This window comes from Euphorbia lathyris, chromosome 3 (genome assembly GCF_963576675.1).
Source record: "Euphorbia lathyris chromosome 3, ddEupLath1.1, whole genome shotgun sequence".
Lineage (NCBI taxonomy): Eukaryota > Viridiplantae > Streptophyta > Magnoliopsida > Malpighiales > Euphorbiaceae > Euphorbia > Euphorbia lathyris.
In genome coordinates this window covers 52032622-52045200 of record NC_088912.1, presented here as the reverse complement: position 1 = coordinate 52045200, position 12579 = coordinate 52032622, and the positions used below count along the sequence as shown (strand labels likewise).

General features: G+C 36.7%; 1 protein-coding gene across 1 annotated transcript in view; it reads left to right on the top strand.

The window, feature by feature from the left end:
- Positions 1-1773: 1773 nt before the first annotated feature.
- Positions 1774-12579, top strand: part of LOC136221542 (uncharacterized) — a 59806-nt gene continuing 49000 nt past the window's right edge. The window contains exons 1-4 of the mRNA XM_066008912.1: positions 1774-2007; positions 2187-2245; positions 2858-2957; positions 3057-3164. Coding sequence (XP_065864984.1) covers positions 1960-2007; positions 2187-2245; positions 2858-2957; positions 3057-3164 — 315 coding nt within the window. The 5' untranslated portion in view covers positions 1774-1959. The remainder of the gene's footprint in view (positions 2008-2186; positions 2246-2857; positions 2958-3056; positions 3165-12579) is intronic.

Here is a 12579-nt window from a genome sequence, read left to right as displayed (position 1 = left end):
CAAAATATTTTAATTGCACCTTATTTATAAATAAATGGAAATTGTACCTCGTCCGCTGTCAATATATCAATCCGGGATCGATATGATCTCAGCCGATCATCAGTCTTCTCTAGCGCGATGGATGGCCACATGAAAGCCCTAGGAAGATCGGAGTCCACGGTAACTCCCTCCCAATGAGGCATGAAGCACGAGAAGTACTCGTAAATCCATGCCTGAAGTAGTGTCAGACAACCAGTGATCTGCCCACAGTCTCCTCTACTAGAAATACCTAAATGACGGTATAGATATGCTAGTGCAACCGAGCCCCACGAGAATCCCATGGCTCCAGCTGTCGAGTCCTGCACCTCCAGCAGGTAGGAAGGTCGGATGTGGTCACCACTATTGTCTACGAACAAGGTGGAACCGAGCATCAGCCACGTCCAAGCTATAGCCTGGGCATCGGGAATCCGATCTCATCGATAATACTCCATGATGGAAGCCGCCCGTATACCGTCGGAAAAGTAGTGACCGACCAGCAACTCTGCCCGAGTCATCCCAAACAAGTTCATCACGCATGACTGCAGCTCATCCGAACCCAGCTCAGCGGTCACCATATCCCCATCTACGGGGATACACAAAATATGCCACACGTCATATAATAGAATGCTCATCTCACCGAACGACATGTGGAGTGATGACGTGTCTATCTGCCACCACTCCGCAAAAGCCGTAATCAGAGGCGCATCGATGTGGCCGTACATGATAGCTGGAAGATGGGCCAACCTAGATGACTCGATACACGACTGGATCTCCTCAGAAGCACTACTGTGCCATAACACCAGCCTCCCGTAATAACCTGATCTGGTCTGGCACTTGAGGACGCCCCTCCTGCCTGCTCCAGATAGCCCATACAATATGTCCCAGAAAGCTCGGGATCGCAGCTGTATCAACTGGACCCCCAGGGACCGAGACCTTCATGATCCAGTCGTCCTCAACAGCACTCCTAGAGCGTTTGCTGCTACCTAAAATTACAGTACACGAATTACAGAATGTTATTGTATTTTCTACTAATCAGGAGTAAATCATATAATAATAATTAAATTTAGCTAATACTAGAATAAATATATAATGTAAGTTTAAATTTCTTACTAAAGTTTAAATATATATTGTATTTTAGCATTCGATTCAGTTCAGTTAATTTAATTTCAGTAAAAAAGAACAGTGCCTAACTCTTACTTTCTTTTATTATTTTAATTAATGGACTAGTAATTGTTTAATATATTATAAATATAAATATGTTATTTCTAATTAATTGAATTTTTTTAATTTTGATTTTTTTACTACGTTGAAAACTCATCAGAAAAGCATCTTACTTATATATAATTTATAATTTATTATATATAATTTATCATTTTTTATTATAATTATAATTAATTATATATAAAATATATCATTATATATATAATTTATTATAATTATAATTATTTGGTGTAGTTAAGTTAAGTTCTGTTTAGTAGCATTCGGTTCAGTTCAGTTTCGTTAATTTAATTTCAGTAAAAAAAACAGAACCTAACTCTTACTTTCTTTTATTATTTTAATTAATGAGTTAGTAATTATTTAATATATTATAAATATAAATCTGTTATTTCTAATTAATTAAATCTTTTTAATTTTAATTTTTTTACTTCTCCTCCTTTCTCTATAAGGAACATGACACGAGGGTATTTATTGATATAAGTAAGTTTGAGGATTAAAAAGTTTAGGGAAGGAGAAGGACACGTATTGTGTATTAATGGAGGCGTGTCCGATTATCATTAAAAGAAAGAAGACAAACTACTGAATTTCTCCCTCTTTCTTTTGCTTTCAAAGTCTTAAACCATCCAAACCAAACACCCATTTTCTTCTCCATTCCCTTCAGCTTGGTTTTTTACAGTTGACCAATACATTCCACATATCAGAATTACAAAGAATACGACGAAAATGGTGTTTCCTCTGCGTTGCTTCTTCTCTTTACTCTCTATCATTCAGGCAAGTTAATTTAATTTAGTTTTTTAAATGCTTATAACTTGAAGCAGTTATAATTACTTAGCTTTGATGTATTGTTTTATGGTTCATTTAGGAAGTAATCTTCTGTTGGTCTTCCTTCACTTTTTATAATCAACTAATTTCTATTGTTATGATCAACTTATGACTTTTGGCCTCTGTAGGTGATCTTTCTTGTATCTTTTGGGAGTGCAGACAAGACTGGCTTGCCGGTCACAAATGGGTAAAACTGCTGATCCCAACATTTTTTAACGAAATCAGTTCTATCTGTGGTACTTGTTACATTTATTCTCCTTTTCATCTTCTGAATTTCTGAACATGTGTTTCGTGGAGGATTGATCAAGGATCACATTATGTTTCAATAAACAGATAATACACCCTCCGACCCTAAAGATAGTTCATATTCCCCATTGTATTGGTTTAGATTATTATTAATTTTTGGTTTCTCAATACCCATGTTTATATACATTGTTATTGACAAAATCTGGAAGACATCCATTGAATTTTACTAGAAAATTTAGATTGATAGTTATAAATTCGAGCAGTGGTTTGTTAGAGAGATTATGTGCAAAAATTTGTGTTTAAGACATCTTTTAGCTTATAATTTCTTGAAACACTTAAAAAGTTGAAAGTGGGCTATCTTTTTTAACAAAGTATCTTTTATATTTTTTCTCAACAGCAAGTGTACGTCCCGTGTAGTCTTCCAAGAAGAGCTATTTATATAGACAGCATTATTTTGTATCCTTGTCTGTGTGGAAGTTCTAATGATGACAGATGGGTGGCACTTTCTTACTATCTTACTTGATAAATCATATGGTTCTTATTTTCTGGGCAGGGAAATACATGCCGAAGAATATTGTGCGATGTATGACATATGTGGAGAACGCAGTGATGGGAAGGTTTTGAATTGCCCTTATCGTTCTCCATCTGTGAGGGTATGTTGTGCTCACTTAGTGTTGGACTTTTATCTTCCATGTTACGTCTGTACTGGTAATTGCTCTGTACATTTACTAAAAATTAATGGACCTTTACAGCCTGATGAGCTCTTCTCAGCCAAAATTCAAAGTTTGTGCCCGACAATAACAGGAAATGTTTGTTGTACAGAAGCTCAATTTGATACATTGCGGGGGCAGGTCCAACAAGTAAGATCTTTAGTTTTTTCTCTCTCTTTTTGTGTGTGCGTTCACTCACAATATTGAAAGAAAGTTCTGTTAAATTTGCTATTAGTCTGTTATTAAACTGTTAGAACTAAACATCTCATTAATTTTCTGTTATTTCCTATTGCTTTGTACTAGTATATAAACACACACTATGTGTGTTGAATCAATAAGAAGAATCGGATTATCAATTGTTTTCTTTTCTTCATGGTATTAGAGCAATGGATTTCAATCCAGAATTACTCTCTGAAAATCAAAACTGCGAATTAGTTGTTCATGATCGCAAAAAAGAAATGCTATTTACAAGCTTTACAAATCACAAACGATGACTTCAAAATCAAACGACTCAAACCAGAGCGGATTGGAGAATGGTTCGAAGAACATCAATGTTGATGAATCGCACAAAGACGAAGCTCAATCTAATCACAACTCACAAAATTCGAATCATCACGACAATCCAGGTCTTGTTTTTGTTAGTTCAGCATTAAATGGCAAGAATTTCATTTCCCGGAGAAGATCGATGCTCTTAGCTTTGAGTGCATAAAGGAAAACAAATTTCATAAAAGCAAATGAAGCTCCGGCTGATTACACATCAATTGAATATCATCGTTGGAAGGAAAGTGATGATTTAGTATTCTCTTGGATAATTAATTCTCTGTCACCTCTTTGCTCCATCTTCTTATGAACTTCGGAAGGAGATTGAACAGTGGCACGGAGTCAGCAACAATCCTTTGATTTTTCATCTTCGACGAGAGATTTTAGTGTTAGTCAAGGATCATTTACTCTTGTTCAATTCTTCAATTAAATTAAGCGTATATGGGATGAGTATGCTGCTCTTAAGCCAGTAGTTGATTCCAAATATGGAGAATCTCGCAAGATCGCACATGATATCTATCAGGAAAAGCAGCTAATGCAGTTTATCTCCGGACTCAATTCAGAGTTCCACCATGTACGCGATCAAATCTTGTTAATGGATCCATTGCCTACAGTTAATCGTGCATATTCTATGTTGCCCCACATAGAAAAACAACGTGACATTAGTACCACATAGATCCAGGCTGATTTTGCAAATGTTACTACCAGTGGACAGAAAGCTCAGACCTTGGATACTCAAAGAAATTCTGTGAAGATATTAGCAGTTGGTAAAGTACATAAGACACATCTTTTTCTAAGAATGTGGAGAAGAAGACATATTCAATGCTTGCTGGCTTAGTAGCAGATGTAATTGATAAATATAAAATTGAGCTTTGGCATAAGAGATTAGGTCATATGGCTAGTGAGAAATTCAATCGTATAGGAGAGTTTACTCATATAGACAGAATTTACAATGGTAGTGTGTTTCAACTAAGCAAGTAAGAGGTTCTTTTTGTAATAGTGGTATAAAGTCAATAGAAGTATTTGATTTGCTACACATTGACTGTTGGGGACCTTATAGAAGAAAGTCAATTTCAGGAGACAAGTTCATGCTAACTATAGTGGATGACATGTCTAGAATCATTTGGACTATTTTGTTCAAAACAAAAGATCTAATACCATTGTTGATTGAAAAGTTTATTCAAATGGTCAAAACACAGTTTGGTGTTTCTGTTAAACAAATAAGAACAGACAATAGAAATGAGTTTGTTAATTATAGTGTGCAAGAGATGCTAGGTAAATGTGACATTTTGCATCAAATGACATGCATTTATACCCCACAACAGAATGGGGTAGTAGAACGAAGACATAGGTCTTTGGTGACTTTTGCAAGAGCTTTTTTACAACAAGCTCAATTGTCTAACAAGTTTCGGAGAGAAGCTCTTTTACATGCTATTACATTGCTAAATGTTTCCCTATTAAATTAAAATGGAAAACTCCTTATGAAGTTTGATATGGGGAAAAACTCGTTTATGACAAGTTTAGGGTGTTTGGTTATTGTCAGATATTAATATGAGGTGGACCTTTAACTATCAACTTGAGCTTTTAGTTCAATTGGTTCCATGACAGTTATCAATGATATGTGCTAGATGTTCATCCGTAGAAAGGTAAGTTTGTAGCTAGGTCATACAATGTGTGTATTTGGGTGACTCACCAGGGCAGAAAGGATGGAAGATGTATGATTTGGCAACATAGGATATGTCCAGAGATGTTAGATTTGTGGAAACCGTTTTTTTCCTTTTGCCACTAGCAACAAAATGACATTTTCTTCTTCATGTGACAAGCAATTGCTTAGTTCTTTGCCTCAAATGGAAGTAGTTACTCATAATCATGATGTTATTGCAAATAATGATGATCAACTGAGAGATACAATTGTGCAAACAAATTCACAAGATAGTACTGAGATTTTTTATTTGCATTAGGAACATCAAGAAAGATTTTGCAGTCCATTGCAGAATTTGACACAAAGTTCCGTTGATCAAGAAGAGGAAGTTAGGAGAAATGAAACACCTGAAGTGGATATTTCTCGGAGATAATCACACAGGCAACATAAGAAACCTGTTTGGATGACTCATTTTGTTGTTAATCAAGTGTAGCAGAGTCGACATACATTCATGTGACGTGTCCTTCTTTAGCTACATGACATATTACTGATGTTTTTGCCTTAACATCACATACAACCTTCTTGACAAACATAGCATAAGTGTATGAGCCATAGGAGGAACAAGGAGATCCCAATTGGGAAACTGCTTTGCAACAAGAGTTGACAACATTGGAAACAAATAAAACTTGGTCCTTAGTTCCACTTCCTAAAAGGAAAAGGGATATATCATCTAGGTGGATATTTAAAGTGAAGTATGCACCGGATGGTTCTGTTTCAAGGTATAAAGCTGTTTCAAGGTATAAAGCCAAACTGATAGCTAGAGGCTGACCAATTCATCAAATTGACATCAACAATACATATTTGCATGTGTCAATTGATGAAGAACTTTACATGAATCCACCAAAACGTTATGTGAAGTCACAACATTAGACAAGTCCTTATATAGCCTAAAACACGTAGGAAGGCAATGGAACAAGGATTTTTCTGATAAAATTGTTCAATTGGGATTTGTGAAATCAATCCGCGATTATTGTTTGTTCGCTAAGACAATTGACAAAGAATTTTTGGTGATTAATGTCTATGTGGATGATGTATTGTTGATGGGGACTTCAATTGAGTTAATTCAAGACTCAAAAGGTAAAGGATCATTTGGATCAAAGTTTCACTATTAAAGACATGGGTGAAGCCAAGTTTTTCCTTGGCATTGAACTTGCTCGTTCAAAGCAAGGTTTAGTCATCTCACAAACAAAATACATTCATGATTTGATCTAAGATGCAGGCTTAAGTGAAGCTAATCCTACGAATGGCGAGACAGATATCGTCGAATTGTAGGCAGACTATTATATTTGGGGTTCACACGACCTGACATTGCCTAATTTACGGAACAACTAAGTCAATATATGGGAGCTCCTACACAATTACAAATGAATGCACCATTCTATGTATTGAAGTATCTCAAGTGGACATTTACAAAAGGGTTATTTTATGCAGCAAATTCAACTACCAATGCATTAACGGCCTATTGTGACTCAGATTGGAGGAGATGCAAAATAATTAGAAACTCTATAACTGGTTATTGTGTGTTTCTAGGCTCATCTTTGGTATCTTGGAAATCCAAGAAACAAAGCACATGAGTAGAAGTTTAGCTTAGGCTAAGTGTAGAGCCATGGTCTTTAGTTCAATCAAACAAATAACATTGGAATTTGAGAAAAAGTATTTAATATTTACATTTTTCGTGATAACCAAGACCTATAATGCTGTAAGTTTGTGTTTGGTGTCATTCTAGTATTTATATATGTGTATACACACGCATATATATATATATATATTGTGACAAGGACCACTTTTGTAATTAATCAGGGGAAGGTGGCAAATTTGTAAATAAAAGGAAAGAGAAAATTGTTTTATTTCTTTTCTATAAAATGCATTTTCCCGACTTTTCCAATCTCGTTTTTCAAAAACTTTTATACCGTTGGACTCGTCTTAATTAAACGGTCATTTTAAGATCCCAGAAGTTCAGGTAAAAAAAAATCCGGTGAATAGAATCCGGCGATCTGTTTTTCTGTGAGAAACAAAATGTCCAGAAAATTTTTAAAAAATTCCAGAAAATGTAAAACATTATTTTGAGAAACTTTAATTCTTGACTCAAAGTGAGATTCCTTACGGTTTAGTCTCAAATCAACGGAATCCGGCGATTAGGTGGGCGTTTTCCGGCGAGAAAAAAGAAAGTACCCAGAAAATTCTCAAAAAATTGCAGAAAATGTAAAACATTATTTTGAGAAACTTTAATTCTTGGGTCGAAGCAGGATTTCTTACGGTTTAGTCCCAATAAAATAATTTCCTTAATTTTATCCATTTTACATTTTTCAACAATTTATTGGGTCAAAACCGTAAGAAATCTCGTTTTGAGCCAAGAATTAAAGTTTCTTAAAATGATGTTTTACATATTTTAGAAGTTTTTAATAATTTTCTGGGCATTTTTTGGTCTTGTTGCAATATTTTGTTGGAACAATATAACGATTCTGTTGAACAATATAAGTATTCTGTTGGAACAATATAATTATTATGTTGGAAGAATATAAGAATTAAAATTATTTTCTAAATAATATAACTAATATAAATTTGAAGATACTATATTAAATACTAAGAAACAAAAATGAAATTGAAGACATAGATAATAAAATTGATTTGGAACAATATAAGTATTATGCTGGAATAATAGAACTATTTTGTTGGAAAAATTGGTACGCTGATTTATTCTGTTGGAACAATATAAGTATTATGTTGGAACAAATGGTACACTGATTTGGAACAATTTTGTACACTGTCGGAACAATGTAAGTAGGACAAAAAAACGTGCCCAGAAAATTATCAAAAAATTCCAAAACATGTAAAACATCATTTTAAGAAACTTTAATTCTTGGCTCAAAACGAGATTCCTTACGGTTGACCCAACAAATTGTTGAAGCATGTAAAATGGATAAAATTAAGGAACAAGTTTTATTGGGATTAAACCGTAAGAAATCTCGCTTTGATCCAAGAATTAAAATTTCTCAGAATAATGTTTTACATTTTCTGGAATTTTTTGAGAATTTTTTGGGCACTTTTTTTTCGCTAGAAAACGCCTACCCGGATTCCGTTCACCGGATTTTTTTTTTTACTTGAGCTTCAGGGATCTTAAAATGACCGTCTAATTTAGACGAGTGTAATAGTATAAAATTTTTCGATAAACGAGGTTAGAAATATCGGGAAAATGTATTTTAAAGAAAAGAAATAAAACAATTTTCTCTATCATCTATTTCCTTCTATTTACAAATTTGCCACCTTGCCCTTTTCAATTATCATCAAAACTACGTAGTTTTGTTATGTCACACAATAAGCTTCTTGTCACACCCTAACCCATTGTCACACTGGATCTCACCCCTACACCTTACCTTAGCTTACCATTTTCTTAAAAAATGGTATTTAGTGTCTTTGATGTCTCTTATTGGCTTCCCTCTCAATCAAGAGGCTATCCATGGTTTTTCTTGTAGCATTTTTATTATGGGTCTCAACATATGTATTTCAATGTTGGACATGCTTCTTTCTTATTGTCCTTCATCTAGGGCAGTTTGGAGAATTGAGATTTAGAACTTCAAATAGTTCTAGGGTGTATTTGGTTGGAAGTGTATGTTAATATGAACTGGACCTTTAACTATCATCTTGAACTTTTAGTTCAAATAGTTCCATGGCATGGTATCAGAGCCAGTTTGACTAAGTGGTCTAGGGCAAGCCTAGTCGGCATTCGCGTGTGGGGGAGTGTCGGATATTAATATGAAGTGGACTTTTAACTATCAACTTGAACTTTTAGTTCTATTGGTTCTATGACATGGTATCAGAGCCCGCTTGACCAAGTGGTCTAGGGTTCGACTCCTCTATCAGCTTGAGCTTTTAGTTCAATTGCTCCCCAAGCCTGGACAAAGAAGGAGGGTTGCGGTAGGTTTGTGGCGGCAAGCGTAAAACTTAGCCACATCTTATGGAGATGAACCAAAATATGAATATCGTGGGGGCGTTCCCTACTCAGCGACGCGCTGCACTTCATAGACCCGGGTGTAGTGAAAAATGTGCAAGGGTTGCTAGGTCATCGCCTCGAAGCGGCGCGCCACCCCGGTGCCTGGGGTGGTGTCAAATGTGCAAGGGTCCCCGCATGATGGACGTGTGCGGGTAAATAAGCTAGTCCACGGTAATGGTAGGGGTAGTAGGTTGCGCTTTGGGACATGGAACATAGGCTCTTTGACAGGAAGATTAGTTGAAATTATAGATGTTATCAAGAGGAGGAGAATAAATATAATGTGCCTACATGAAACCAAGTGGGTTGGAGCCAAGACCAGAGAGATAGCTCATTGAGGTTATAAGCTTTGGTACTCAGGAAATGATAAGGGTAGAAACAGAGTGGGTGTTCTTATTGATCAGGAGTATATTGATGATGTCGTAGCGGTGTCTAGAAAGAGTGATCGAATTATGAGTATTAAGCTTGTGATGGGGGATGAGGTTGTGAATGTCATAAGTGCATATGCACCATAAATAGGATTAGATGCTTCTACAAGACAAGCCTTTTGGGAGGACTTAGAGGAAGTGGTGCAACAGGTTCCTAGAGATGAGAAGATGGTACTGGGTGGTGACCTCAATGGACATGTGGGTTCTAGGCGAGATGGGTTTGAGAGTGTTCATGGAGGTTTTGGTTTTGGAGATAGGAATGAAGCAGGAAATGATACGCTGGAATTCGTATCAGCCTATGACTTGAGTATCATGAACACTTGGTTTATGAAAAGAACCTCCCACTTAGTGACTTATCGGAGTGGCGGTAATGCGAGCCAAATTGACTTCCTCCTAGTAAAGAGTGCTTGGAGAAAGAGTTATATTGATTGTAAGGTGATCCCTGACAACTCAACATAGGGTCGTGGTGCTTGATTTTCGAAGTAGGAGATGTATAAGAAAACGAATACCACAAGTGGAGACTAAGGTTAAGTGGTGGAAACTGCAAGGGGAGAACCAACAAAAATTTGTGGATAAGATGGATACAAAAGATATTTGGTCTTGTAACATGGATTTAGATATAGATTCAGTGTGGACCAAGATGGTGGGAATCTTAAGGTAGCATGCCATCGGGTAAGGGCACATCTTGGTGGACCAAAGAAGTACGACAAACAATAATAAGTAAACGAGAATACTATAAAATATTGGGAAAATGTAGGAGTGATGAGAACTATGAAAAGTATAAAGAGGCCAAAAGGGAAGCAAAAAAGTTCATACGAGATGCCAGAGCAAAGGTGAATCGGGATCTATATACAAGATTAGATACGAAGGAAAGGGAAAGAGACATAAAGAATTGCCCGTATGAGAGATAGGAAGACGCGAGATCTTGGAAAAGTTAAATGTGTGAAGGATGTGGAGCAAAGAGTCCTGGTTGGAGATAAGGGATATCAAATGCAAGTCCTATTTTTGATGACTTATTTAATGGAGATCGCGGACAAGATGTTGGAGATATAAGTATCCATCACAATATGATAAATCGTGACTGCATGCGGAGAATTCAAAAGGGTGAGGTCAAAATGGCATTAAAAAGGATGAGATTGAAAAAAGCAGTAGGACCTGATGACATCTCTATAGAGATTTGGATGCCATCGTGCTATCGGAATGGAGGAAAAGTACCCTAATCCTTTGTATAAGAACAAAGGCGATGTCCAAGATTGTGCTAACTATCGAGGAATCAAACTAATGAGTCACACTATGAAACTCTGGGAGCGAGCGATTGAACAAAGGCTAAGGAGGAAGGTGAAGATCTTGGAAAACCAATTTGGCTTTATGCCGAGAAGATAAACTATGGAGGCCATCCATCTAATAAGACTGTAGTTTGAGAAAACTCAATAGTGTATTATTGGAACAATAGGTATTTATATACAAAGTGGTATAGATGCTAATAGGTCCCTGAACTAATATGCTAATAGGTCCCTACACTAATATCTATATGCAATTACATACATTACACTCCCCCTCAAGCTGGAGCATAGATATTTGACATGCCCAGCTTGTTACAAATGTAATTTACCCGAACCCCATTTAAGGCTTTGGTAAAAATGTCTCCGAGCTGTTCATTTGTGCCAATGTAGGCTGTAGCAATGATGTTCTCTTCTAGCTTTTCACGAACAAAGTGACAATCTGTTTCAATGTGCTTAGTACGTTCATGGAACACAGGATTGGAAGCAATATGAAGCGCTGCTTGATTATCACACCATAATTTTGCCGGAGTGGTGACGTCGAAACCAAGTTCGGAGAGGAGATGACGAATCCACATAATCTCACACACTGATTGAGACATCGCTCGGTATTCAGATTCTGCACTAGAGCGAGAAACAACATGTTGCTTCTTACTCTTCCAAGAAATTAAATTACCTCCAACAAAAACACAATAACCGGTAGTGGATCTCCTATCATCTTTGTCTCCTGCCCAATCTGCATCGGAGAAACATTCAATCTGGGTATGACCATAATTCTTGTAAAGTAAGCCCCGGCCAGGAGCTCCCTTTAAGTAGCATAAGATCTGTTCCAGTGCAGTCCAGTGATCAACAGTGGGAGATGACATAAACTGGCTAACAACACTGACAGAATAGGCAATATCTGGTCTAGTCACTGTAAGATAGTTTAACTTTCCAACCAAGCGCCTATATCTTCCAGGGTCTTCAAAGGGCTCTCCTTCTGATGTGAGATGCGCATTCGGTGTCATAGGTGCACTGCATGGCTTAGCTCCAGATTTTCCAGTTTCGGATAACAAATCAAGAACATATTTTCTTTGAGACAGGAAAATTCCTTTCTTACTTCTTGACACCTCAATTCCTAAGAAGTACTTCAAAGCTCCTAGATCCTTGGTATGAAACTGACCATGGAGAAATGATTTCAAAGACGAGATTCCTGAACTGTCACTACCTGTAATAACAATATCGTCTACATAGACGACCAAGAGAATGATGCCTGAAGCAGAATGTTTATAAAAGACAGAGTGATCACACTTACACTTCTTCATCCCAAAAACCTCAATTGCTTGACTAAACTTTCCAAACCATGCTCGAGGACTTTGTTTCAACCCATATAGAGATTTGCGGAGACGACAAACTTTGCCATACTCCCCCTGAGCAACAAACCCTGGTGGTTGCTCCATGTAAACTTCTTGTTGAAGGTCCCCATGTAGGAAAGCATTTTTGATATCTAACTGATGCAAGGGCCAATTAGAGTGGGCAGCCAGGGAGATAAAGAGACGAATAGAGCCCATTTTAGCCACTGGAGAGAAAGTGTCAGAATAATCAACCCCATAAGTCTGAGCAAAGCCTTTTGCAACCAGACGAGCCT